General features: G+C 38.0%; 2 protein-coding genes and 2 long non-coding RNA genes across 7 annotated transcripts; all 4 read left to right on the forward strand.

Moving 5' to 3' along the window:
• The first annotated feature begins 159 nt into the window (after window positions 1–159).
• On the forward strand, window positions 160–20359 carry F2KP (fructose-2,6-bisphosphatase). Of its 4 annotated transcripts, XM_039124315.3 has the most exons (24): window positions 190–552; window positions 634–697; window positions 805–1103; window positions 3363–3578; window positions 4110–4322; window positions 4641–4736; window positions 5268–5366; window positions 5486–5515; window positions 6687–6740; window positions 6919–6972; window positions 7041–7118; window positions 8732–8823; window positions 8911–8968; window positions 9076–9150; window positions 10322–10369; window positions 11902–11973; window positions 12156–12253; window positions 15278–15353; window positions 17605–17667; window positions 17766–17857; window positions 19565–19633; window positions 19755–19818; window positions 19907–19972; window positions 20087–20359. In XM_039124315.3, the coding sequence occupies exons 1-24, from the start codon at window positions 385–387 to the stop codon at window positions 20162–20164; spliced, it is 2322 nt and encodes a 773-aa protein (XP_038980243.1). In that variant the 5' UTR covers window positions 190–384; the 3' UTR covers window positions 20165–20359. The 4 variants fall into 4 exon arrangements, 2 of the variants coding, with proteins under 2 accessions (XP_038980244.1, XP_038980243.1); XM_039124316.3 differs by lacking the exon at window positions 11902–11973 and having other exon boundaries at window positions 160–552; XR_015967791.2 differs by lacking the exons at window positions 11902–11973; window positions 17766–17857.
• On the forward strand, window positions 1837–2386 carry LOC148702614 (uncharacterized). Its single transcript, XR_015967794.2, has 3 exons — window positions 1837–1962; window positions 2066–2178; window positions 2256–2386. It is a non-coding gene; the product is annotated as an uncharacterized LOC148702614 (long non-coding RNA).
• Window positions 20360–20777: 418 nt separating the features above from the next.
• LOC148702615 (uncharacterized) lies at window positions 20778–21332 on the forward strand. Its single transcript, XR_015967795.2, has 3 exons — window positions 20778–20906; window positions 21039–21084; window positions 21197–21332. It is a non-coding gene; the product is annotated as an uncharacterized LOC148702615 (long non-coding RNA).
• A 3486-nt stretch (window positions 21333–24818) lies between these two features.
• Window positions 24819–26770, forward strand: LOC103710389 (RING-H2 finger protein ATL2-like). The gene has a single exon (XM_008796082.4). It carries the CDS (start codon window positions 24898–24900, stop codon window positions 25654–25656), a length of 759 nt encoding a protein of 252 aa, XP_008794304.3. The 5' UTR covers window positions 24819–24897; the 3' UTR covers window positions 25657–26770.
• Window positions 26771–26776: the final 6 nt, after the last annotated feature.

Here is a 26776-nt window from a genome sequence, read left to right on the forward strand (position 1 = left end):
AAAGTCGGCGATAGTTGCCGACCTCACGAGAAGCTATTTTGTCCGTTTTCAGATATAGGAGCCCGATCGTAACGGTCAATCCCAGGAAACCATGCCAATGTTGCTCGGTGGGTCCTAAGCGATCGAGACAAGTCTATGCCCCACCCACTCCCCCTTCCCAACGCCTCCCCCAACCCATGGACCCCCTTCGTCCGAGACCATCCACTCCCCTCCCACCGCCATCGCTCTCTCTGCCTCTCGCTCCCTCTCCCCCCCTCTCGTATCCAACTCGTCTCTCCACCATCCAAAATACCCCAAACCCTCTCCTTTATATCCCCTTATCCCCTCTCCCTCTCTCTCCCCCATCTCTCAGCACCCATTTTTTGGTAAAGCTGCAAAGAAAGAATGGGGACGAGCGCCTCCAAGAACCCGGACAGCTTCCATGGCGGACGGGAGGGCGGCGGCCAGCTCTACGTCTCGCTCAAGATGGAGAACTTGAAGATCAGGGGCGACCTCATACCCCACGTCTACGGCTCCAGCTCCATCATCGGTTCTTGGGACTCCTCCAAAGCCGTATCAACCAATCTCTTGCCTCCTTTCTTGATCATCTCTTCTTTCTGAAATTCTAACAGATTCTAATGTTTAATCCATCAGCTCTCCATGGAACGGGAATCGGCGTCGATGTGGGAGCTCAGTTTCGTCGTCCCCTCCAATCACGGTATATCTCCTTTCTTGGAACCCCATTGATGAAGATTAACCTGTTTTATTCTCAATCTTGTGGTTTAGGTATTGGGTTTTATGATTTCTCGAATCTTTTATGTGAAGAAACGCTGGATTTCAAGTTCTTGTTGAAGCCAAAGTACAGCAACGCGCCGTGCGTGGTGGAGGAGGGCCCGAACCGGCTGCTGACGGGAGGGACGCTGGAGGGGGATGCAAGGTCGGCGCTGTTCAAGTTGAGTGGGGATGAGGATGAGCTTGAGTACAGGGTCTTTATTAAGGCGGATATTGTGTCACCATTTGATCTTGCGGCGAGCTGGAGGGCGTATCAGGAGAACCTCCAGCCATCGAGGGTACGTGGGATTCCAGATGTCAGTATCAATGTGGCGCCTGATGCTGAATTTGAGGTTTGGGTTCACTCTGTTGCCTGAATTTTTGATATTTCTTTTCTTCTTACTTATTGTAGACTTCATCCTTGTGTTTGTAGAATTGTGGAAATACAGTTCATAGCAGTATAACTCTATCTGGGTCGCCATGGTCCTGCTCAATCTTAAAGAAGAATAGAGAGCTGATAAAAATGAGCAAGAATATAAGGGGAGCAAAGAATTCTTTAATTTTGAGGAAACACATGATTGAATTAGAGGTTGGCTGCATACATATTTCACATAATCCTTTAATACAGGGATTATTGTATGTGACTCTTGAGCGAACTTTGTGAATGCTAACCAAGGCAGCCAACAAAATTTTAGATCAAACTTTCTACAGGTGCAGTAGCCTTTAACCATTCAGACCTTGTAATACAAAGTTTGAAGTCAAATAGGAATCTAATCTTAAACCATCTCCAAATTCAGCCATAAATACTTAGTTGCAAGAAGGTTTTATCATAATTTTCATCATCATCTTTTTCTTAACAAACTTAAGCACTTCATTATAATCTTTAACTACTGGGGACTAATCAAGGTGATTTGCTAAAACTCTGATGAGTTTGACAAGGGGATGTTTAACATTTTCTTTCTTTCCTGTGTACAATCCCAATTGTAAGGACCTTGGTATCTGTTATTAATCATTTATAGTGAAGGAGTTGTCCCTCAGAGATGAAGGAGCTGTTCGTTCGCCCAGGGCCCAAAGTACCGTGCTATCCCCCTGCCTAAGGTTTTAGAGGTTGTTGAGTGGAGCACTTATGGGGAACGGGCCGTGGGCAGGTAGAAAGAAGAGAAGGAACCCGACTTCCCTTGATAAGGGAGGGGCTGTTCATGTCGCTATTAGGTAAATCGATTCAGAGGTTGATTCCATCCCTCAAAACGCACGAGAATTGTTTTAGGATGAATCACCTGTGAGGTTTTATTTTGCATCCTCTGCGCGACTCTAGGGAACATCCATCTAGCGTTGGTCAGTCATTTGGACGTCCTCCCATGTCCGAGTTTTTTGAGTGGGTTCTACCATCATCAGCCATTCTGGGCGACGACATAGTCATAACAGGAGGTAAGGTGGCTCAGGCATACTCACAGTAAAAGTATCTTATTTCACTTTTAATGACATTGTGCTTAGGCTTCTTTCAGGAGAAGTGGCTTAGAAGCTTAAAAACGGACTTCAAAGCAACAAGCAACGGATTGAGCACGCAAGGCGCAAAAGAACAGGCAACGGCTTTCGCCGTTGCACGTTAGCGCAGCCGTTTTGAAGCTTAGCCCTCAGGATAAAACTGGAATTAAGGTGGGTCCCTTAGAACTAAACTGGTTGATTCTAAGGTGGATGATAAGCAACAGTTTCCGTATCAAGCCTACCATCTCTTCTCACGAAAGTGTTTCCATCCCGTGCTCGACCGGTTCCATTTTTCCTTGGAGGAAAGAAGTCTTGGGGTTAAATAGATGGTTTGATACCTTTACCCGACTCATCCAATACCCTTGAATTTTTTAATTGGACAACAAGAAGTTGATCATGTCTTGGCAGGTGAAAGCTATGCACTGATTTCCTCTTCTCGTATCGAGTCGAGAATGAAAGTTTTCTAATGTGAGCAGAGACTTCAGGATCGAAGGTTTTATTTGGTTCGATATTCTCTCTCTGGGTGCTCTTGCAATCTAAGACATTTGTTTTCATTCCCCCGGAAGGTGGATTGCCTGGGCAGTCTAGATCTCTTCATTCGGACCAGGGAAGGGAAAGAGAATGATCATGTTATCTAGGTCCGGTGGCACGAAGATTAATGGTCGGGTCCCTTTAGTAGCATTCCTTTGTTGAGAGTAGATAGGGACTGAAGGGGACTAATAAGATCGAATAGACAGACCCTTCTCTTTTTCCCTCTCCCACATCAGTATCGGTGGCTGAACTGCAACTGCTAGTGATGGGACGGAGAAAGAACTCCCCGTCAGATTGGTTCTCTCTGTCCAATTAGGAGAGGTTGATAATAAATCGTATCAAATGCTATTCTCCACCTATCCATCGGAGAGAGGAACTGTCCTAGCTGAGCTTTGCTTTAATTTCTAACTGCCATATAGATTTTTTAGCTCTCCCCCAATAAATAATGCATTAGGTTACTGAGCTCGCTATATTTTAAATAGAGAGTATTGTATCTATCGCTATGCTCATCCACTTCTTTCTTTAATACTTGCTACGATTCTTTTTTCTCTTCTATTTTTGTGTTTATTATGCTTATTGTTCAACTTTTCCAACAGAATGGTTCTGCAGCTAGTTTGGAGCTTGATTTAGAACACTATGTTGTTCCAGCACCAACCGCCAGCTCCGGTGTTGTTTATGCAGCTAACTTAGCAGAGACTCCAAGATCCTTGGTTCATGCTGGTATTTTCTCTAAAAGCGACGGCTCAAGCAGTGGTTGGCATTCTTCAAGTAAAACTGGAGTTGTTTCTACCGACCATGCCAATAGTAAAAAGGTTTTTTTTTTTTACATCAAACCCTTCTAAAAAGTTGAGTAGTTCGCTATATGGACTTTAAAATTGCACAATTTTAATCAATTGTCAGATATGTTTAGTTGATTTAGCAAATAGTTGATAATCTGTCTATTTTATTTTTAGTAGGATATTTTGTTATTGCTTATAACTAACAACATGAGTTATTTTGATAAATTTGAATACTATAAAATGTCGATTAGCACTTTTGTGTATTACTTTATATCGAATTTAAGCAATCCTCATATGTAGCCAAAGTATCCAAGACTTGTCTATTGTATTCAACTTGAGAAGTTTGAGCTTATTAATTGCAACCACTTCTTGGTAACATGCATAGGAATACCATATGTAAGGAGGGGTTTGGGTGGAGTTGCACCACAAAAGGAAGAAGAGTGCAGCTTTATTTGTAAACTAATAAGAAAATGATGCTTGAGGGTTCTTATGTAACACATCATGCTACTAGGGTAAACAGGAAAGTTGACGGTGATTATACCATGTTCATTGTTTCCACTGCAGGATATTGAGGTCACCATTGGAGATCCTACAAATATTTTTCCTGCTTCTGGTATGGTTGAGTCAAAATCGGTTGGAACATTTTCGCCCTTGCAAAAGCAGCAGGATGGTCAAAAGGGACTCTTTGTTGATAGGGGTGTGGGCTCTCCTAGGCTTGTCAAATCAGCTAGTGCAAGTGCATTCACAAGTGATCTAAATTTGGACTCTGAAGCAAAGGTTTGTCCAGGCCAAAATAACCTTGCTATTTATTCATCACTTGTAAAAATATTATTAGATAAAGATGTACATATTTCTTTTCTACCTGTTAAATTTCTTTTATGGTCCCATTTTTTTTTTTTTTTAATCAGAGCTTTTCTAACCTGTGAGAGTCAAATTAGGTTGTTGGGTGCCTTGGCATGGATACAACAATTTTTAGCATTTTCTCCTTGTTACAGCTTCGTGAAGTTTTCATTGCACATTCACCTCCTCGAGTCTATCTGATATTGAATTTACACTGATGATTCTTATGCTCTCATCTTTTGTACTAATTGTTAGAAGGACATGCCAGCGGCAGCTGGAGCTGTTGCTGCAGCAGCTGTAGCTGATCAGATGCTCGGACCAAAGGAAGACCGACGGTTAGCAATTGTGCTGGTAATATGATTTAGAATAAATTAAACTTTTGTTTCTTGGCAATCACATGTTTCTGTCATGCTATTTCAAGCAATATATTGGTGTAAACACACACATAATACTGGAACCCAGTTGTTGATAAATCCATATGGATAACAACATGGCACATGCACAAATTTAATATGACCAAACCATACTAGCTTCTATGAGTAAATCCATGACCGTAGCTACAGCCCTCAGAACTAACTGGCATCTATTTGATTGAATATATGAATTCCAATATTTTCTGAAAATACTGACATTTTCCTCCAAAATCCTTTTGTAACCCTATTGGATGATAAGGGAACTGTTTTCATCTACAATGCCATTTGATCTCATGGCAGGCATTAGATCACTATGTCTTTAGTTCCTATTCATTTGTAAGTAGTTCTAGTCTTTTGCACACAGATATTGACATTTACTTGAACAGATTTTCCCCACTTTTGTTCTTGAACAAATAATGCCACTACTTTGTTTTCATTTTTCTTGTTGTCACAAGTACTTTCATCATAGGTTGGTTTGCCAGCTCGAGGAAAGACTTTCACTGCAGCCAAGCTTACAAGATATTTGCGATGGTTAGGTCATGAAACAAAACATTTCAATGTGGGCAAGGTGAGTGCAATAATCGCCTTTCATGCATTCTGAATTACAAAGCCAAAAGATTATTTTGTTGCTGTTGTTCAATTAATAACGGTTGCTATTATTGGTTTTGCATGAAACTGGGTTTACAGTATCGCCGACTTAAGCATGGAACAAATCAGGTATTAGGAAAAGTGCTTCCTTAAGTAAATCTTCTGCCCTTTATGACTAGCAGTTTCTTGAGGAATTTGTCACACGAGTGCTAGCTCCTATGCTGTTAGTACTTCATTTTTTGGTTGATGCAATTTGTCAATTTTACAACAAATAAATATAGCAGCTTTATTATGGACATATACTATGACATGCATATGTTCAGCATGTTGTTCCCAACTTTTTTTTGTATGAAATGCTGACCGTCACCCTTGACTGTAAAAAATTCACCTGAATTTACTTATAGCTCTAAAAAAAGTAGCCTGAAAAACTGGGTATTAAGTTCAACAAAGAACATAGAGACAAGGATGGACTGGTTCTCAGAGAAAGCTTGAATGACTTGTCACAAAAGGAAAGTTGTTTAATGGCACATTGCTGCACTGCACAAGAATTACACCAGAAGCCTTGTTGCAGCAAAAGATAAATGCTTAAATATTTATAGAATTATAATATCTTATACAAAATTAACATATTATAAAGTTTTTCTCTATAATGATATGTTCATTTTTTTTATGCCTCAATTTTATTTGGTTGAGGTTGATGTCATATGTCTTATTTAGAACTTAATAGTCTGTTATATAGCTTCTATATGTCCAGAAAATATAGACGAGCAAAGCTGGTCCCAGGTCCATATTGCAGCAGCATTTGCCCTTTTTATAGCCATCCTATGTCAGGGCCATGTGAACTTCTCAGATGTATGTTTGGAAGATTATGTATGCGGAAAAATGAAAAGAACTGCTATAATAAATTCATCAACTGAAAAATGCATTGAGGAAAATCTCTATGGTGATTACTTTCAAGTGCACTTTCTAGTCCTAACTGGCTTAATTGTTTGCCAACCTGTAGGTGTTTGATGTGTAGGTGTAACTAGATTACTTTGATTATCTACCACCATTTCCCTTTTTCTTGCATTATATGTATAAAAGCATAATAATTTTGCATGCTGATGTTATCTTTGATAATAACTTTTCATCTTAACTTGTTGCTAGCAATTCTTGTCATGTTACATTAATTTTAGATATGTCAGCTGGTTGTTCTATTTTTGTTTTTATTTTTTTTATCTTTTTGTAATCTATGTTGATGCTTTTCCTCACGTTTTTCTATTCTAGAGTTCTCTAAAATGCAAGAGGTTTCTTGATGCAGTCTGCTGATTTCTTTCGAGCGGACAATCCTGAAGGGTTGGAGGCACGCAATGAGGTTAACACAGAGTACTTACGATTAATTAGCTTGATGGTTCTGTGTTCTTTTTTTTTAATTTTTATCTTCTTTGTTAAGCAAGCCTGTTGCTCTTAAAGCAATAGTCAAAAATAGGTTTTTGATTATTTTTCGTAACATTTCGCTTTTCACATGCTGATGTTGTGTCATTTTTTGCTAGGTTGCGGCCTTAGCAATGGATGATATGCTGGCATGGATGCAGGAAGGAGGTCAGGTAAAGCAATGCAACTTCTTGCTGCAAATGCAATCATAGATCATTGATTAGTTCTGATTGGGTCATAGGTTGGTATATTTGATGCCACAAACAGCACCAGAAGGCGAAGAAATATGCTTATAAAAATGTCTGAAGGAAAATGCAAGGTACTAAACTACTAATCCAACTTATGCAATGTATGTTTATTACTTGGTTGCCCTGTTTCTGTGTTGTGGTATTCCATCCTCTGGTTGCTGGGATTTGAAGCTCCAAGTAGGGTGTCTGACCACCGGGCCAGCTAGCCAGCTGGTGACCAAGTTTCATCTTTCGAGTGTATTTCATGGAGCATTAGAGGCACATTTTTACATTTAGTAATCCATGCTTTATATTTGGCATTTCTAATCGATATTTGCTATTATATTTGGAATTGATATTACTTCATGAAGACTTAGTTTACGGAATAAATAAATCCATCAGATCATGTCTTTGAAATTGAAATCATTTATGTGAGTTGCTTTAAGCTCAACAATTCTGGACATCAATTAAAAAGATGCTAATGTTGACTCTCTCTCTTTTTTTTTTACCAGCTTAATTTGTGGTCAAGTTGGAATTATTGTTTGAAGGAAACTCTTTTTGGCTTTGAGTGATTTCTGCAGTAGCGAGAAGGGGCCACAAAAGTTTAGATTACATTGACAAAGATAGGGAATGAGATAAATTATTCTCTTGAATTTGGGCGGCACCACTTCTTCACATACTAATACCTTGGACAAGAGTATCTCATGACAAAAGAACTGATTAACCATAATATAAGGTTATAATGACATACGTGCTTTGGATCATGTATTTGGAGGGGATTCATGTCATTAAGCTTTTGGAATATAATAGATTTATATATCCTCTTTTCGTGGCGTACAATCTTGAATTCACTTAAGTTAAAAAAGCTAGCAAAGAGAGATTCATTGAAACAAGGAAAATAATCTACGCATGATGGACAATTGTCGGTATAGCATTTATAAAAGTTAATCTGAATTTCTGAATCAGAAGTTTTGTTAACCCAGTAGAAATCACTTATTTTTTGCAAGTATAATAGCTGTGCAGATCAAGGATCTTAAGTGCTGTTATTACTGAATATGCTGGCTGCTGGCTGGCATGCAGTGCTGGGCCAAAGCAAAAAAAGGGGGGGGGGACTTAAAGTAACTTCTTTCAATTAAAAGTTAAAGAAGCCATGCCAAGCCAATGCTAGATGCCAACAATGGCTTGGCACATGCTGACACTTGGAACCATGGCATAGATACAATGCTGAAGAGGAATGTGCATTTAGTGGAATTGACCCTTGTATAGGAGCTATACTTAAATGGAAATATGGATATGCTGTGTTGCTGACTTTAGATGGGGAAAAATTTACCACTATTATACAACATCAAGTAGCAGAAGAGAAACGTTCTTTGAAAGATTCTTTCTTTCCCTCTTTTTTCTCCAGAATCCATGATTGTTCTCCTGTGGATATAGTATCTTTTAGGAATGGACCAAGATTTATGACTTAAAAGGGGATGGATCTCTTAAAATGTAATCCTGCATGTAGATACCTTCATCTGGTCAATATACCTATATTATATGTTAATAAAAAAGGAAAATTGAACTTCTGTTGACTCCTTGTTTGCATGACTATAATATTGGGACTTGGGAGTTTCAATTTTCTTACAAAATTCTCAAGTCTTGAACCTTAATACTATCAGCACATCCAGTCATTAACAAATTTGTTTTTTTGTCTACCTTGCAGATCATATTTTTGGAAACTATATGTAATGATGAGCGGATAATTGAAAGAAATATACGTCTAAAAATTCAACAAAGTCCTGATTATGCAGAAGAGTGAGAAACCTTACATTTTTACATTATCCAGGGGGATGTTTTTTCCTTCATAAGCCAGTGAATATGATTTTTTGCGTCATGCTGCAGGCCAGATTTTGAAGCTGGACTACGAGACTTTAAAGAACGGTTAGCCAATTATGAAAAGGTTTAGCAATAAACCAATAACTTCCCTTTAATAGATGAATATAGGAGCTAGAATTTTTGAATTTCAGATGCTTCTTAGATCAACATGATCTACGCTCTCTTGCATAGGTCTATGAGCCGGTAGAAGAGGGTTCTTACATCAAAATGATCGATATGGTCAGTGGACAAGGTGGACAGATACAAGTAAGTTTGGTCTTCCCTTTTATTCTATCTAAATGTTCAGAAGATCAATGTCGTGCTTCCTTGTTCTAGTCAGTACTTTGTTAGTTGTTATCTTGCTTGAGGATATTTTTATCTTCAACTGCATCACATCAGTCAGAATTTTCTCTTCCTCTTCTGCAATTTAAGATACATACATTATATAGTCACCAAAGAAAAGTTTCATAATTTCTATTTAATACCATATATGAATTAAAATGAAGTCTTTTTATTAGTTCTGAGAGTCTAGTTTTTAATTAGTAATGTCATGGCAATTCCAAAGCTGCAGAGCCCTCTTTCTTTTTTTTTACTCAAGACATCTTTTTTATTAATAAGATGCTTGCACTGATGTTTTTGGTGCAAGAATTCCCAATCAAGGAAACATATTAAATATTTAAGATCCTTAATAGAGACATTTCCTCCTCACCATGCCTAGCGACACGTGGGCAGTTTTGCATCGACACAGACACGAGAATGTGATTTGTATATATGTCCAGCTGCTGTCTTGGCAAGAAAAAAAAAAGGAGATATGGGATTATGCAAAAAAATAATTTTACCTTAAATGTATATTTAAATATTGTATAAAAAAGAACATCAAAAGATATTGTTAGTTAAGGCCTTCCAATATAAGTTTTTGTCAATCGAACTTCTTAATTAGTAAAAGAATTTTAGAAGAATCATATTTTGCATAGTCATTCTAATACTTACATTCTTGATCAATCTCTAAAAAGAATGAAACTTACTTTTCACATTATGATGGTGTGTCGAACTCATTGTTGGAAGAGTTCAAGTCTACCAATTTCTGAAAGTTGCAATCAGAAAATTTTTATAAATATTCCAAGTGTCTGACACATTTCTGATTCAGGTGTGTGTCCAACATGGATCTAGGAGTTGGACATGTGTATATGAATATAACTTATAAGCTTACTAATTTTCTGAAAATGTTTAAAAAAACCGCCTTTCTGGTTTTCTATTAAAATATGATTACATGAAACTTTTTGATTAATTAATTCTGATGTCTGAGAAAGGTAATGCTTGTTGACTGCTTATTACAATTTCCTATTTTTCCAGAGCAATTGCAATTTCGATCGTATTTCTTTCCTTCTTCTTTTGCTTCAGTTCTCAATAACATATAAGCTGCATCTGTTTATGTCAGGTCAACAACATCAGTGGTTATCTTCCAGGCCGGATTGTATTTTTCTTGGTATGTTTCTACCATTTGGATGTCACTAGGTTCACTTTACACTAATTCTTTTTTTTTTTTGTCTGTGTGTGGGGGGGGGGGGGGGGGGGTAAGAAAGGGAAGACAAACCTAGATTTTTCACAATGTCTTGTTCAGTCTTGTGTTTGCTTCTGACATAGATTTGTGGGTTTATGTATTTGTTTATTATGGTTTATTATGAAAAAGATTTCAGTGGTTTTAAGTTAAAACATCAAATCTTTTATTCAGTTGTATAAAAAAGACAAACCTATGTTGTTAAGACACTAAACCTTTGCAAGATAGATTTTTCACAGTATCTTAATCAATCTCGTGTTTGATTCAAACATAGATTTGTGGGTTTACGTATTTGTTTGTTATGGTTTATAATGTAAAAGGTTTCAGTGTTTTTTAAGTTAAAACATCAAACCTTTTATTCAGTTGTAAAAAGATAAAACTTTTGTTGTTAAGAATTAAGATACTAAACTTTGTACAATTCTTGGTGAAAATGAGGGTGGAGCAGGACCTATGGTGAAATCAAGTCCTTGCAAACTAACCTAAAAAAATGACAACCTGAACAAAATAATTGAGTTTTGATTGGTCTGTCTGAGTATAGCATGGACACTGATTATTACTGATTCCTACTTCTGCACATGTAGTGCGTCTGTCTAATACAGCCCAATATGGCACCCTGCAATATTCAGATCTAATTTGATCTAACAAGGCTAGTTACCCATCATACTGCACGGTAGGTGAGGTATGTAGCTTTCCTGAACTTTGAGGTGTACCATGTAGGCTAGAGCGCAAATGAACGTTTTATATTTTTCTAGCTACCTATGATCATAATTATAATGGCTAACAACTTCCCAAACAAGTGTAACTTGATTTATTACCCTTTAAAATGAGAAAAATAATATGGAGTGTGGGGAATGAAAAGGAACTTTCTAAGCAAAGATTTCATCTCTCTGTGAAGAATGTCTCACTTGGTGCAGCGATATCCTCTTGAAAGCATGTGCAGAAATTCTGAAAGAGGGTGGTTAGAGATTATCTTATGGCAAGATAGATGAGGACTTCCATTGGGTGAATCTTTGAGAACTTTGTTTTGCCTTTTTTGTTTCTTCATGAACCCAAATGCTTCTGTTTTAGATCATTAGGAAAGGAGAGGACTTAGTTGTTGTTTGTCTTCCCATTTTACTATATTATATTCCTGACCCTTGGGATTTATATCCTTGATACGAGTGATGATTGCTTCTTGGTGAACAGTCTAGTTGACAAAATTATGACTCAGGTTTATGTACTTATGTAGTTAGCAGATTAAAAAACAAGTCCAATACCTAAATTCTTTAGCACCAAGCTGTTCCATCTGCTATTGTACTAAGAGATGTAGTCAATCCTTGGTTAATTAAAGGAGAAGCCACTTTATGGGGATGAAAATTACATACATGCATACATACATACATAATGCGTGCTTCCAATTTTTTGTCTGCAAACTTTTATCATTGATTATATTGTATAAACTATTCAGTATGCCATTGCAGGTGAATACTCATCTCACATCTTGCGCTATCCTTCTTACTCGCCCTCGCCCTATCCATCTCATACATACATATGTACATACATATTTCTTGTCTGAACTTTTATCATTGATTATATTGTATAAATTATTACGTATATACATACATATATACATCTTTACATACATCAATCATGTATATATATGTAATGCGTGCTTCTGATTTCTTGTCTGAAAACTTTTATATATATATATAAACTATTCCGTATGCAATTGCAGGTGAACACTCATCTCACACCTCGCCCTATCCTTCTTACTCGGCATGGGGAGAGTCTAGATAACGTTAGAGGAAGAATTGGAGGTGACACAGTGTTGAGGTTAGCGCTGTCTTGAAATCTGTTATATGTATTTAGTTTACTGGTCTAGAATTTTAATCTCAAAATCCATAATCATTTCCCCATCCTTTGCATTAATATCTGTCTAGCTTTTGATTTTTCTTGTAATGAAATTCTTCTATTTTATGCTGAAAATGCGGAGGCAGGCTTTTTTACTTTCTCATCAGTAATCATGATTCTTCCTAGACCCTTTGCAAAGATGCATTAGGTATGTATGATAATCTGCTAATAACTCGTAATATGACCATAACCAACAAGTCTCATTCTATATTTGAAGTCAAATCATTTCATTCTTATTTGACTTATTTTTCATATTAATGACATATTCAAAGTATTATTTTAATTGACTAAACAATTAATTTGAAGTGTTATATAAAAGGTTGAAGGGAGCATGTTTGTACATCAGGGTAGTAATTAGTTATTGGTCATATTAGAATGATATTGCATTCCGGTTAACATAATTGACAAGTTTCATTAAATCTTAGGTAGGACCATAAGAATGCTACTTAATCATGTGAAAATTGACTTACTAAGCTTGCTATTATATAAATAACCAGGTCCATTTGGTATTGCCTTTATTATGTTTTTGTTTTCAATAACCAAGGAAGAGAAATGAACTAGACTGAACAACATGCATTATGAAACACTTTTGTTTTTTGAAATTCTTTATAAAATTCTTAGAGCTTTTGGTAGTAAAGATTTGTTGCTTTCAGAAAAGAGTGAAAATAAAGGCAAGGGATCATAGAATTTTTGTGCAAATACTATCTTGAACATCAATCTCCATGTGGCATTTCACTATTTTATGGACAAACAAAAAAGCGAAAACAACTATGAAACCAAACAAACCCTTTTTTTTAAAACAATGATGACGTTTCTTAATGATATTATTAGTTTGGCCGTGAAGTGACAGGACACTATTATGATAATGACAAGCTCATGAATTTATTGAAGAAATTAATGGAAGCATCCTACTTATTCAAGCTGTTGTTTAGTTTTCAATCTTGGTCATATTCAAATAAAACTAATCCAAGTAGTAAAATCGAAGAAGATATTGAGAAAATTATAAGGATATGCTTTGTTTAAACCGACCACATCATTTATGTATATACACATGCATATATATGTGTTTGCGCGCGCGCGTGTCTGTGTATTCTTGCTTATACTTAACCATCTCATAGTGAAAAATCAGGAAACACAATGACTAATGTGGTTTGTTGTATTGGAACTACCAACTTGTATGTGGTGTGTTGTACCGTAAAGCTAGGATGCCAAGTCTCGGTGTACGTATTGAACTGTAGTGTATCGGACCTAGGGGGAGGGGGAGGGAGAGGGAGAGGGAGAGGGAGGAGGGGAAGGAGGGAGAGAGGGAGAGGGAGGAGAGGAAGGAGGGAGAGAGAGGCTGAGGCCTCAGGACTGCCTAATAGAGAGATTGGACGTGGAGAGAGAGAGGTGTCTGATGATGGCTTCACGAGGGGACAAAGGTCGGAGGGGGTGGCGAGAGAGGGAGAGAAGGGAAGTGAGGGCTTTGCGAGGGCTTAAAGTAGCCTAGAGGTGTCCGGCTTTGGTGATGGGGACTGAGGGAGAGAGAGGGAGGGAGGCTTACCTTGAGCGTCTATCTAGCGGAGAGCGAGCGAGTGGAGGCTCCGAGCATCCGACAGAGAAAGCCCTCTTGAGGCGGAGAGAGTGAGAGAGCCCTTGAAGACTCTTGAAGCTCGATGGTTCAAATCAGAGGGAGAGGAGGTGAGGGATTTTATAACCGGAACCATCCCAATTTAGCGTCGGTTCGGTACAGGCCAAATCGCCTGGTTTGGGTTGGTTTAGTTTTCATTTATACAAGGTTTATGGGGTGGGTACTGGTGCAGGTCCCGTTCTAAACCACAAACCTTGATGACCAGTGGAACTTGGAGAACAAAAATTTGGCTAAAGTTTGGATGCTGAGAAATTGATTATATTCTGAAACACAAGAATTCATCTTTATTTGGGTGTGAAGAACATAATCAGATTGACTTGAGTGATCCATGATACACGAGTCTGGTTTCTGAGAACATGGTGATGATATGGCACAAGCAATCATTTATTTTGGTAGTTAGGTCCTTTGTTTTAATCTTATTTTTTTCTAAGGGAATTCCTAAGCATCAACTTCTTCGTATCATGTTAGTGTTCAAGATCTTATCGAGAAGGAGAAGACAAACCTAAGAAACAATGTGATTTAAATTTTATTGTAAATATTGAAGAGGACAAGAGGATAAAAGAGAGAATGCTAAAGAGGAGATAGTTCCACATTGCCATTTCAAAATGCCAATTTCACATGTCAACCCCCCACCCCTGGCTCTCGTCCTCTTGTGCTCTTGTTCCTGGGGAGTAAATGAAAAGAAATCAGTTAAGCTATTTGTTAGCTTAATGTGGTCCAAGAAATGACCAGAAATAGAAACATTTGCATTAAGCATGAACATTAGTTCAAAATTCTACATTCTAAGCTATAGTTTCTTTGTATCTCAACAATGAGCTCTGATTGGGATTGAGATGAAGGATAGGTGTAAATTTATCAGTATCTTTCTCATTGACTTCTCAAGCGACATTACAATAACATCTCATTTCACTTATATTCTTTCCATCCATCTTGTTGGATAAATCATCTTACCTAAATCAACTCTAGTTTGTTGGGAGTTCAAAGATTATTATAATCTACACATTTAGCATGTTATGCTTATGAGTTCAGGATGATCATCGTTGATTGATGTAAATATTTTGGTTTTTATAATGACTCCTGGAGCCCCAGTTTTTTGTTGCTATGTTGTTTATAGAGGGTTAAGTAGTGCATTCTTATCTTATGATCACATAGATTTGTGGCATATGATGGACATCTTTTAAATGATTCTTGACAGGCGTAAACTGATATTTTATATATTCTTTATGATAAATAAAAACTATCCATGTATCAACTAGCCTTTAAATGTTGGATCATGCGAACCCATTTTTACTATTATTATGATTTGTTTTGGGCAGTGAAGCTGGGGAACTTTATGCAAAGAAACTAGCTAACTTTGTAGAGAAGAGACTGAAATCTGAGAGGACTGCTTCTGTAAGACATTGGACTTTAGTCGTAGCTGAAAATATATATTGGTTTCTGATATTGTGAAATACTGTTTGATATTTTTTTTAAAATCTTGACTATCTAGAATGATTAATTTATTGAGAGTGGTTCTGCTCCTTTTAACTGCCCAAAATAAATGGTGCTGTGTTTCTTGCCAATGCTGTTTTTCGCAATTATCAATCTTACTTTGCTATGCTTTTCAATGAGTTTGCATATGAGACAGAGTCCTATATCAGCAGGACTTGAGTCTAAATCCTATCAGCCAATTACAAAAGAACTATCTAGATCAAATACCCACTTCGATGTAGCGAGAAAAGGAAGAGGAGCAATTTGATTGATGAGGTTGCACTTCGAAGATTAATATGCAAATAAAAGTAAACTGGATTGAGGAACTCTTATCTTGGTGAAGAAAATTCTCTCGAAAAATTTTATTAATTTGTCAAAAGGCCGCCGCTTACAATGTGTTAGACGCATATTTGTAGGACATGATCCTCTAATCCTAATTCGGACATTAAACTTGATAAAAAATCATACTCGAAATAAGACTTGACAAATATGATGGACATAAACCAAATATTTGCTTGTTGAAGTCTTTGCCAGCGCCTCCACTGGCTCCTACGATGCTTGGCATGGTCTAGCTGGTCATAGTACTTGTTGGCTGCACTTTATGCTGCATCACACTCTCACCCTATTAATTTTGATTAAAGTAGGGGAGAAAGTTTTGCTGGTGCACCTATTGAACTCTCAAACTTCTCTAGATCCAATCATTCTAATAGAATCTTGATGGAGATTCAAAATCATGCAATGATGTATCATTGGAGGGCTAAGACTTAGGGAGTTCTTGTGGATTTAATTTTAGCTGTTAATCAGCTGTAGTTCCTTTTATTTTTCTGTTATTTTTTTTGTTGTAGTTGAGTTATTTTGAACCAAATATTGTGATGAAAATATGGATTTTATTTGACATCTTGGGCGGCCTAGTGCACGAGGCTCCCACTATTGCCAGGTTTGGAGAGGTCAGATATTTGCAGCCTGACCCCCACGTACGGAGAGGCTGTTTTCGTGTTTTGAATCTGTGACCTCCACGTCACAGTGGAGCAACTTTACCGTTGCACCAAAGCTCACCCTCTATTTGACAGCTTGATAGATACAATGATTGTAGTGGTACAATGATTGTAGGGAGTCAAGTCGGGTTTTGTTTTGTTTTACATATGGCTGTTATGTAATTCGAATTTTATGCAGAATATGGGTTAAGTTATGAGTTTTATTTTCTACTATGGTGTGATGCCATAGAACAAGTTCATTGGTCCCAGAGTGAGTTGGGTATCACATTTTTTCCGCTTCTCTTTTGCCCTTGCCCCCCCTTCCTTTGCTGTTTTTTATCTCCTAGCCTCCCTTCTAATCATTCTTGATCATTTTATGTTCCATAATTTTTTGTTTTCCTTTAAAGATATCGGGTTTTCTCCAAGGAGATTCTGGTGAACATTGATTTCTGTTTTTCAGTTGCATAATCCCCTAAAAAGCTAATTTAGATCCTAGAATTCTAGTTCATAGATTAGATAATGATCTTCAATTACCTATTTTCTGCGAGAACATAAACTCTCTAGATTCCATTTATTAAAAATGCAGGTCTAAACCTGAAATTCTCGCAACCCATTAAAACAGTATAGCTACCTTAGACCCTTATAGATCCCCTTTTGTAAAATGTCCTACATCAAATCTGTTTTGTATGCACAGAACAATCATTATAGTGATCTGAAGTTGTATGTAGACACATAAAGTGGATAATGAGGTAGTACAGAACCCATGAATCCCATGAATCAGATGATGACATAATCCAAGTTTGGCTTTTCTATTTTCAGAGGGTCCTAAATGTTCCCCTATCATCTAACTATATGTGCATGCTTTCAGCCTACACACATCTAGTAAATAGTCATGAAGCACACGTGAACTGTTCAAGCTATTTCTTGACTTTTATGGCCACTTCATCATCACAATCAGCCTTAAGCCCTCTTCATCATCAAAATCAGCCAACATACCTGTGCAATGCGATTATTTCTCTTGTTTTTTTTTTTTTCAAACCAAGTTGGCCGTATACTGTTATCTGGTTTATATTAGACAATTTGGAGTTGCCTATGTCTCTATTTTAATAATCAGCTTATGTAGTTGTAAGTTTTACCTCTTTATTTTGCAACAAGCTGATGTGTTTCTTCTACCTTTCTTTGTTCTTCACATTGTTTAGATATGGACTAGCACTCTCCAGAGAGCGATATTGACCGCAAGTCCGATTGTTGGATTCCCAAAGGTTGGTTGTATTCATAGTAACTTCAACAAAATGATAAACAATCTCTTCATTTGTGATTGATATTCAAGTTGATCTTATGTTGCTGCTATTACATGTAGATTCAATGGCGTGCTCTTGATGAGATATATGCTGGAGTTTGTGATGGAATGTCATATGAAGAGATAAAGAGAAACATGCCTGAGGAATATGAGTGTGCAACAGAACTATTAAATTTCGTTTATGAACCAATCATTTTTAGAGCCACACATTTGCCATTGTTATTTCTTTTATTCATTGGAAACACAAAGATATTTGCTTTATCTGCTCTATAAATTGAAGGAGCACATGGGAATTTGCTTGACGTCATGTTTGAGAAGTTCATTTTTTTCTCTTCTTTTTTCCCCACTCTAATCCATGTTATGCTTTATGATTTGCAACCACTGTCCCTGTGCATTTCCAAAGTTTTTCTGTTTCATGAATTAGTTGTAGGTAACTTACATCATGGCTGTTGGCACCTTAAACTTTCGAAATTTTGTCTTATATTTGGGATAGTGGAATTATGAATCATTTTATTTTGCATCTTTTTTGCTGAGTATGAAGAAGTGAATATTAATCAATCAAATACTTATTATTATTTGAAAAGAAAAAGTTCTGGAAAGCCATATTTGTAGCAATAAGTTTCATGCTACCTTTTCTTATTATGAGGTCTTACTTTATGAATGTTATGCGTCTCTGAAGCTTTTTCGACCATTTTCCATTGTGGTTTTGAACTTTTCTTTGACATTTTAATTTAGGGGTTAACATATTTCCATGGTTACTGTACTATACTATTGCTGAATATGGTTGCCAGGATGCTTAAGCTAGACATGATATGGATATCAGCCAGACTGTGCAAAGGTTACTCCTATTAGGTTGTACATAATGGAAAAATACATGTGTTGCAAGTAGGAAGCTATAGTCCTGGAATAATTTAAGAGGCTGGACATTCTCCTTTTAGTGTTTGATGCTAGACCTAGATGCATGGGTTGTTAGGTGAAAAAACTCCACTGGCTAATTATCCAGGACTATATTATCTGGATTGATGGACATCCTGTTTAAGATGTGCATTGGTTAATTTCTCATTGTAGGATAACGTTTACCAGAATTGGAAGCAAGATACGTCGTACCGGCTCGAACCAAACGGTACAGGGGCGTACCGTACCATATCGGTTCGGTGCTGGTATCTGGTACAAGTGGCGTTTCGAAAAATTTTATAGCATATCGTACTGATACTGTGCTAGTGTGGCACCGGTATAGGGTCCAGTTCCGAGACGGCGAACCTTGATTAAAAGTCTAGTAAGGTGCTGCTAATAGGAGAACCAAAAATGGCTTGACATCTGTCTCTTAATTTTGCAGTTAATCTGCTAAAGTTCTTAGTTTTATCTGTCCTATATCATTGTGCTAATTCATGATGCAAAATATAACACAAGTATAATCTGTTAGCATTCTCTTTAGCATCATATGCTGCTGGCTGTAATATATGAAGTCTTTCTTATGTGCCAAAATATAAACACAAGTGCAGGCATGCCAACTAGTATCATGCCTCCTCGCTGACCCACAATATATGAGATGTTTATTGAGTTCTATTATAATTAATGGAAAATAATAAGTGACCGCAATCTTACCGTCTGTCTCTTGTCAATTGTCCTACAGCCATTTTACTTGACTATATAGACTATAATCTCTAAGCTTTCTTTTGACTAGATACATGGTGGGCTAGAATGGTGCCCACACATGGATAAATGTATATTGTATATTTGTCCCTGATGAATTTTCCATGTCCTGCAAGAATATAAGTTCACCTTGATATTCATTTGATTTGATTTTTAGGCATTTTTACTCCACTTGCAAGTAATATGTTCCTGTTTACCAAGTGCAGATCGCGTGAGAAAGACAAGTTGAGGTATCGATACCCCCGTGGAGAATCATACCTCGATGTCATTCAAAGGTTGTAGGACTTTGGATGGGTTTAAGTGACGAACATATCGATTTAGTTTATATTATTCTCCTTATCATTTCTTGCATTTTGTCATGCCTGACAAAGATGGCAATACAATCTTGATTTTCAGATCAGAGCCTGTTATTATTGAGCTCGAACGACAGCGTGCACCGGTTGTTGTCATATCTCACCAGGTAATTTTTGTGCTTGTCTCTTTTTGTTTATGCTATCATTGTTTGAGAGATATGGGTGATCTTTTCGAGTGAAAATTTTGTTTTTTAGGCTGTATTGAGAGCATTGTATGCATACTTTGCCGACAGGCCTTTAAAAGAAATTCCTCATATTGAGGTAGGTCATCAATAATTTGTCTTTGCTGATTATATGTCTCAAAAGTCATGATTTTGTTTCTTGAGATGACTCATCTTCCCATAATTGAGACCCCATTTATCGGTGCTTATGCAGGTACCACTTCATACCATAATTGAGATACAAATGGGGGTTACAGGTGTTCAAGAGAAAAGATACAAGCTCATGGATTAAGTTCATTTTCCTAGGAGGTGTAACACTAGTCAATTATCAGAAAATTGGCAATACTATTTTGCTTTCTAATGCAATTTCTTTGTAATCATCATTTGTGGACCAGTTATAGGGCTTGAAAGCAAGCCTCTCTGGTCACTGTAGTGACACAAGCATCTACCAAATTAAAAAAAAAACAATTTCCTGGTTTTTAAGCAATCTGTTACTCCTTTCTTTCTTTTCATTTTTCTTTTTTTCTTTTTTTTTTTCAAGTGCCTACATCATGTAACTGGCTAATATGAAATCATATATCCACAAGCAATAATGTAATACTGAGATTATCTTTGGCCGAAAAGGAACAAATATTACTTCGATTTGCTAGAGTTCTGCACTTATTTCATTCTTTTTCCTTAATTTTCATGGATGATCTCTGTAACCACCGTGGCTGCTTCAACAAATTATGGCTGGTGACATTTCCTTCTCTCAACTGTGCTAAAGGTTTTGATGAAATTAATTTTGTTCTCTTAAATTGAGTTATGCTTGAGCTTGTAAAGAATGGTCTATATAAAGTGATATTACAAAAAAACAAAAAAAATCAAAAGGTAGCATGTTAGTTCATTTAACTTCTGCTGCAGATCCAACGAGACCCAGAAAAGACCAAGAGTCGCATGCATGTGAAGGTCATTGTAGTTACTGCTGAAGAGCACCACGACTTGAGGATCTCGAGCCGTCAATCTACACTTATCCTGACTTATTTGAGTGCCAGGTTAGAATGGACGTTCGCATGATCATTTAAAGCACAAATATAGAAGGATCCTAGCATGCATCCCTGTTAAAAGTTTTGGTTTTTTTTGGCTTATCAGTCAAGAAACTAATATTATCTTATCGAATTCCATAGTGAAGCTTGCGTGTTGCTTGGGAAACATCATGACTTGCGAATCCTGGTATGCATCTTCGGTAAAAAAAAATTGAAATTTGGCTCATCGGTCGAGAAACTTATCGAATGGAAATGCACTGTGCTTCATCATTTAATGAAGGGTGTTTCCTTACTGACAGCTCTCTCTACCTATGGACCCATCGATTCTAATCGTACGTGGATGCATTAGTCTTGGTTCTGCCGATGCCTTGGAAGCTTCTCAGGCGTAAGAAGTTGCCTTCCTGCCCCTGCACGCGTTGTCGTAGATCCTCCACACCGCATCACCCCCCACCCCTCACCCCCTCTCTAGCTGTCCTAGCCTTGGAAAAAATGATCACTTGCTCCGAGGGCACCCATGCAGCCCCTGGATCTACTTTTACCCGACTTACAAGTTAAGTTCCTTAAAAGTCCACTAATATCTCCTATTAAAGAACGTGCTTTCACACTTTCAGAAAAACTGATCACTTGCTCCGAGGGCACCCATACAGCCACTGGATCTACTTTCACCCGACTTTCACTCTAATTGGAGGGCAGGCTCTAGGTACATGGCGACCCGACTTATTAAAAGTTACGTCCCTTAAAAGTCCGCTAATATCTAACGTGCTTTCACTCTAATTGGAGGGCAGGCTCTAGGTACATGGCGAGTAGTTGATGACCTTACAATCCGTGGCATCTATAAGAAATGGTGTCCGAAAATCTTGAGGCTAAGGTTTCTTCCACAACAGCTGGCTAGAATCATGAACTCTGTAGCATCTGGCCTTCCTCGTCAGCCCTTGGTCCAACTTCTAGATGTCCACTCGTACAACTTCTCCGGTGTCTTGCTATTGTTTCTGCTCATATTTATTGTGCTGATAGTACTACTGCTCCGCGTATACACCACCTCCCTCCTTAGAAAAAAGGTGAATATAGAGGAAGCTCTTTTACTTCATGGCGACAATGGCTGCTATCCATCCCCTCTCCCTATCCTGGCCTACAAATTCGAGGGCAAGCACAACGCTGCAGCCAAGCGGGCAGTTTGCTGGAGTTTGGCAGAAGATAACGAAACGGACGGGGTCCTGCAAGTGCAAGCTGAGTGCAAGTGTGGCTTCCATAATTGGTGCATTGATGCATGGTTCATGTCATGCTCCACGTGCCCTGCTTGCCAAACTCCTGTAGTCTCCGCGCAAGAGAGTAGAGACTGGGGGTTGGAGACTTCTGATCGGATGGCGGAGGGGAACATTGTGCAGGAAGATGGGTCTGCTGGGGAGCCATCGAACATGGAGGTCAGAACTAGCTTGGCATGCCACTCTCAGACGCCAGCTGATGATCTTCATTTCTCTCTTCTTGTTTCTCGGCTTTCTCCCTGAAGCCAGAGCAAAGCCCTGTGTGTGGCACTTACTGAACGATGATTTAATCTGGTTATGCTTGCTTGTAGGTCAAGTGTCCGTGTTTCAGTCACGACTCTTTTCTAGCGTTGCAAATGCTGCAAAAATGGAATATGTTCACTTTTGCTCATGCCCTCGTTATTAATGAATGATTTGGGTTAATTTTCATTGGGCAACTGTTTACTAGTATCAAATGCCTTTGTAGTTTCTATGAACTCCTCCAGAAAGTGCTGCATCCATTCCTCCGAAGTTATCAGAGAAAACTCTACGTACTTGTGCATGTAAGGAAGGACTGTCTATGTGCAGCAGCCTCTTTAAATCCTGGTTCGCGGATCCAGGGTTCAGAATTAGTTAAAAAGCTGAAGAAGCTACGCTATCATCAAGGATGGTGCATTGTTTTGATATTCTTTAAGCAACTTGATTCTAATCCTGATCTTCCGATGCATTGTATCACTGCTGTTATCTTTTACAGGTTGCTAGTAAATATATGCAACTTCAACTCTTACTGGCCCATCTTAATTGGATTAGTTATCAGGTCCGCATGCGGGAATAAGTAGTAAAATTAATGAAGGTGGTTATGTGGGCAAGCAAGCGTGATGTGTTTGAATCATAGAAACCAAGTTGCTAGTTCATAAACCAAGCAGTTTGCAATACGACTCAGTCTGATACCAGTGAATTGAAAGTCCTTATAGAACGCTCAATTTTTCCTCTTCCTACTATAATTCCTGATCATTCCCCTACCATGCCTTAAGGAAAGTTGATGTCCATTTTTAGTTTCTACCTGTCGTGTACGTCACCATAAAACCTTTTGTAAATGAAGATGAATAACACTTTCTATTTTTCCCTTTGACCCTCGTATTATCGGAGTACAGACTCTTTTTACATAATTTAACTTTGTTTACCCTAATTTTTAATTTTTAAACGTGGTAAGTGCATGATAGCCAGGACATGGTTATAAAATAATAATTGAATGATTTGGTGAGCTTAAATTAGCCTGACCATATTTTCCATCTATCCATGATCGATTGGTACTTGACGCGAGTAAACAAAAAAGCATGCATCTTGGTATCAAAGCAGTCTTGAGAATTGACCGCAAGCATTGAGTGTTGAAGCAGTTTTATGAGGCTACTGTGGTTTAAAGCACAATATGAATGGCGGTTCTTGAAATAGTTGCTTATCGGTGGTTATCTTGCAGTTATGAAGCTCTAAGGGCCCCTTTCAGAGAGGGGATGTCTGCAACAACTCCACACAACAACAACAATATCTACATCAAGTTTTCCATGCACGGTACCTGTGAACTCTTTGTACATTAATTCTTCTTCTTTTTTTGATAAAATGATATCTTAATTTTTTGGTGTGTTAAAATATTCCATCTCCGAGAAGCTTGTCTGTACCCAATTATTTATCCATTGTAATCGATCCTATTGGCAGTTTCTCTTACCTATCACTTTTCTCCTTTCATTGCTTCCATTCTTTGCATAATTCTCGTTCTACTAGACATTATAAATATCCTCTTAGTGAGATAAGACGAAACCCATCTCTTGGCTTAACCAAATTTCTTGATCGGTATGCATGCTGGTGACCCGATTAGCCATAATTTAATTTTCTAGAAAGCACTTTTTTTTGAATTTTTTATAATTTAACCACATGTTTTTTCAATTTTTCTAGACAGAACATAATTCTAATCACTTCCTTTTTTTTTTTCTTCTTAAAAGCTATCTTCTACCTTTCCCCATCCCATTCCTCAAAAAAAATGATCTCAATTCTCTTGTTCAAGCGGACAGAACTCTAATATTAGCATAATAGAACAATTCCACCATTCTTAAGATGATGGAAACCAATAATACACTAATTTCTTTAAAAAAAAAAGAATAAAAAAAGACAACCAGACCGGGTAGTTGCGCTTGTAAGGTCACAAAGTCAAATAGAAACAAATTTAACGAACATAGGAAAGCGGTGTCACGCCACCTCACAGTACCATCACATGGGACGAGTGACCGATAATAATGGGTATCAGAGCTCGGGTCAAAACCTTGGGATCCGCCCCTCCCCGCAAAAGGAGACGACGTCCCATGAAAGCGACAAGAAAGATGCTGCCGTCGCCTTCACGAGGCTCTCACCGCGGGCCCGCACCCCAACCTTCCAAAATAAAACCAGAGTCCACGAGAAACCCGGATGAAATGCTTGCTGTCTTCAGCGAAGAACAGAACAGCCAACCCAAACTTAAACATAGTCTAATAACATGTCTCATAAAATAGTGGCCACAAATGCTACTATTATAAACTACTAGCCATTGCTCGGGATACACCCCGTAATTCCATGCGCCATCTACTACGATTTGTCTCACCAAACCGGGCCCATGTCTCTAACGTATATATGCCTTCATCATCTCCATATATATGCCATGTAGTTTTTTTTTTTTTCTTTTCTTTCTGGACGCTATTCATTTACTTCACTGAGCAGTGAGTAGAAACAGCATGTCCAGCGTTGTTCCTGACAGGAATAGCCAGGATGCCAGCATTGATCCATACAATGGTAAGGTCTTGCTTGCTGCGGTCATATGTTTGTCCATCGTGATCTTCTTTGTTTTGCTTCTTCATGGCTATGCCAGATGGGTCCTCAGAATGAGGCCCACCGTTGCGCACGTAGTGATGGATCCTCTCCACCGCCGGAGCTCGAGCACATATCCTGGGTACACTAGCGAGGTGGCGTTACCAGGAAATGGGCTTGATGCCATGGTTGTGGCTTCCCTCCCACTGTTTGTGTACAGATCCAAGGAGGACGAGAACGGGCTGCATTGCGTGGTCTGCCTGAGCGTGATGGTGGAGGATGAGATTGGGAGGCTTCTTCCAAAGTGCAAGCACGCGTTCCATGTCGAGTGCATCGATATGTGGTTGATGTCTCACTCGACGTGCCCGATTTGTAGGGCACCGGTGAAGATGGATGAGATGGCTTCGGGAGGAGATGATGCGTCCTTGGTTATCTTAGTGGAGGAGATGGAGGAGGTGGAGCCGGCGGGAAGCGCAAATGAGGAGCCGAGTGCTCTTCGTGGGACGGTGGAGGGTGAGGTACAAGTTGAGATGCCAATTAGTTCTGATGAGTCTTCAAATTCCAGTTCTTCATCATCCTGCTCCTCGGCTTCTGCTTCTTCTTCTGTGGGTTGTTCTTCTCTTAAGCGAATGTTAAGCAGGAGTAGATCGGAAAGTAGAGTGTTCCCATCTCTTCCTGTAAACTAAAGCGAGCTATTCACAAGTTTCTTTATTGCCTTTTCTTTTTCCTTTTTTTGTTCATTGATTAAAGAGCATCTTAGAAGATGAAAAATGTTTAGAGAAGGCTCGATTTCAGCGTTAATTAAGACCAACTCTTCTTCGAGAACCAGTGGAATTAGACTTCAGAGTCAAAGGCTTCTAGCCAAACAGGCATGCAGGTAACTAGCTCAAACTTTATTAGCATCGAGAAGTGAGCACTTTGAAAGGTTTCTTTACCGTTTTTGTTATTATTTTATTTTTCGGTTGTCTCCCTTCGAGTAGTTCATTATCATGCCATAAAAGCGTTGATTATTCTGTTAAACTCATGATTCTCAATTCAAATTATGCAACCTGAAAATATAAATAACAAGTCGAGAAACAGTCCACATCTGTATCGGTAATCCTTGTAAAGATTTCTTTTAGATACCGAATTAAACTATTAAAGGATAATAACTAAGAGAGGAAATTACAAAATTCTTTCAAGGTTATTTATTATGCTTACATTAAAATTTACACCTACGTTTAGTTAAATTAAGTAAAATCGTTCATCTCATGTAAAAAAATCGAAATTATCCTTAGGTCGAAAGAAAGATGCACACATTTTCTAATATCTTTGGACAGTGGTTAAAACGTAGGATAAAGATAAATCTCAAAAAAGATATGCATAGTTTTTTTTTTTAAACTATTGAATGCAAATATAATTTACTCCTAATTTAGAAAAAAATTATAATTTATTTTAATTAAAAATTATATGGCTTGCAGTCTGGTTATATCAACCCACAGTCTACACATATAAAAGCCAATTCCTGCTTCCTCTTGAATAGCTAGTGAAGGTACCACATATAGTGCCATGATCTGTGCCACCATATACAACAACTCCATTTTTGAGTGCCAAAAAAAAAAAAAAAAGAAACAAAGAGTCACTCCTTCCAGATTCCCTCACGAAAGTCTCCCATCCATATAGGATTAATTACCCGTAGGATTAATGCAGGGGCAACCTTATCGAGGCATCTTAAAATAAGAGCTCGGTCAAGTTCCACCGTGCTCTGCCCTCATTAAGCTTTGATACCTTTTTCGACTCCCAAAAATTAGTGGAGTCAAACTCCCA

This window comes from Phoenix dactylifera, chromosome 8 (genome assembly GCF_051530095.1).
Source record: "Phoenix dactylifera cultivar Ajwa chromosome 8, Ajwa_hap1_PhDact_Kaust_v1.1, whole genome shotgun sequence".
Lineage (NCBI taxonomy): Eukaryota > Viridiplantae > Streptophyta > Magnoliopsida > Arecales > Arecaceae > Phoenix > Phoenix dactylifera.

What these genes read in the sequence shown, in the direction of transcription:
- F2KP (XM_039124315.3), top strand. Translation starts at nt 385, where the DNA reads ATGGGGACGAGCGCCTCCAAGAACCCGGACAGCTTCCATGGCGGACGG. An exon ending in ATTTGGACTCTGAAGCAAAG is followed by an intron (nt 4,323 to 4,640) that starts GTTTGTCCAGGC and finishes ACTAATTGTTAG; the next exon opens with AAGGACATGCCAGCGGCAGC. An exon ending in AACATGCCTGAGGAATATGA is followed by an intron (nt 17,858 to 19,564) that starts GTGTGCAACAGA and finishes TACCAAGTGCAG; the next exon opens with ATCGCGTGAGAAAGACAAGT.
- LOC103710389 (XM_008796082.4), top strand. Translation starts at nt 24,898, where the DNA reads ATGTCCAGCGTTGTTCCTGACAGGAATAGCCAGGATGCCAGCATTGAT.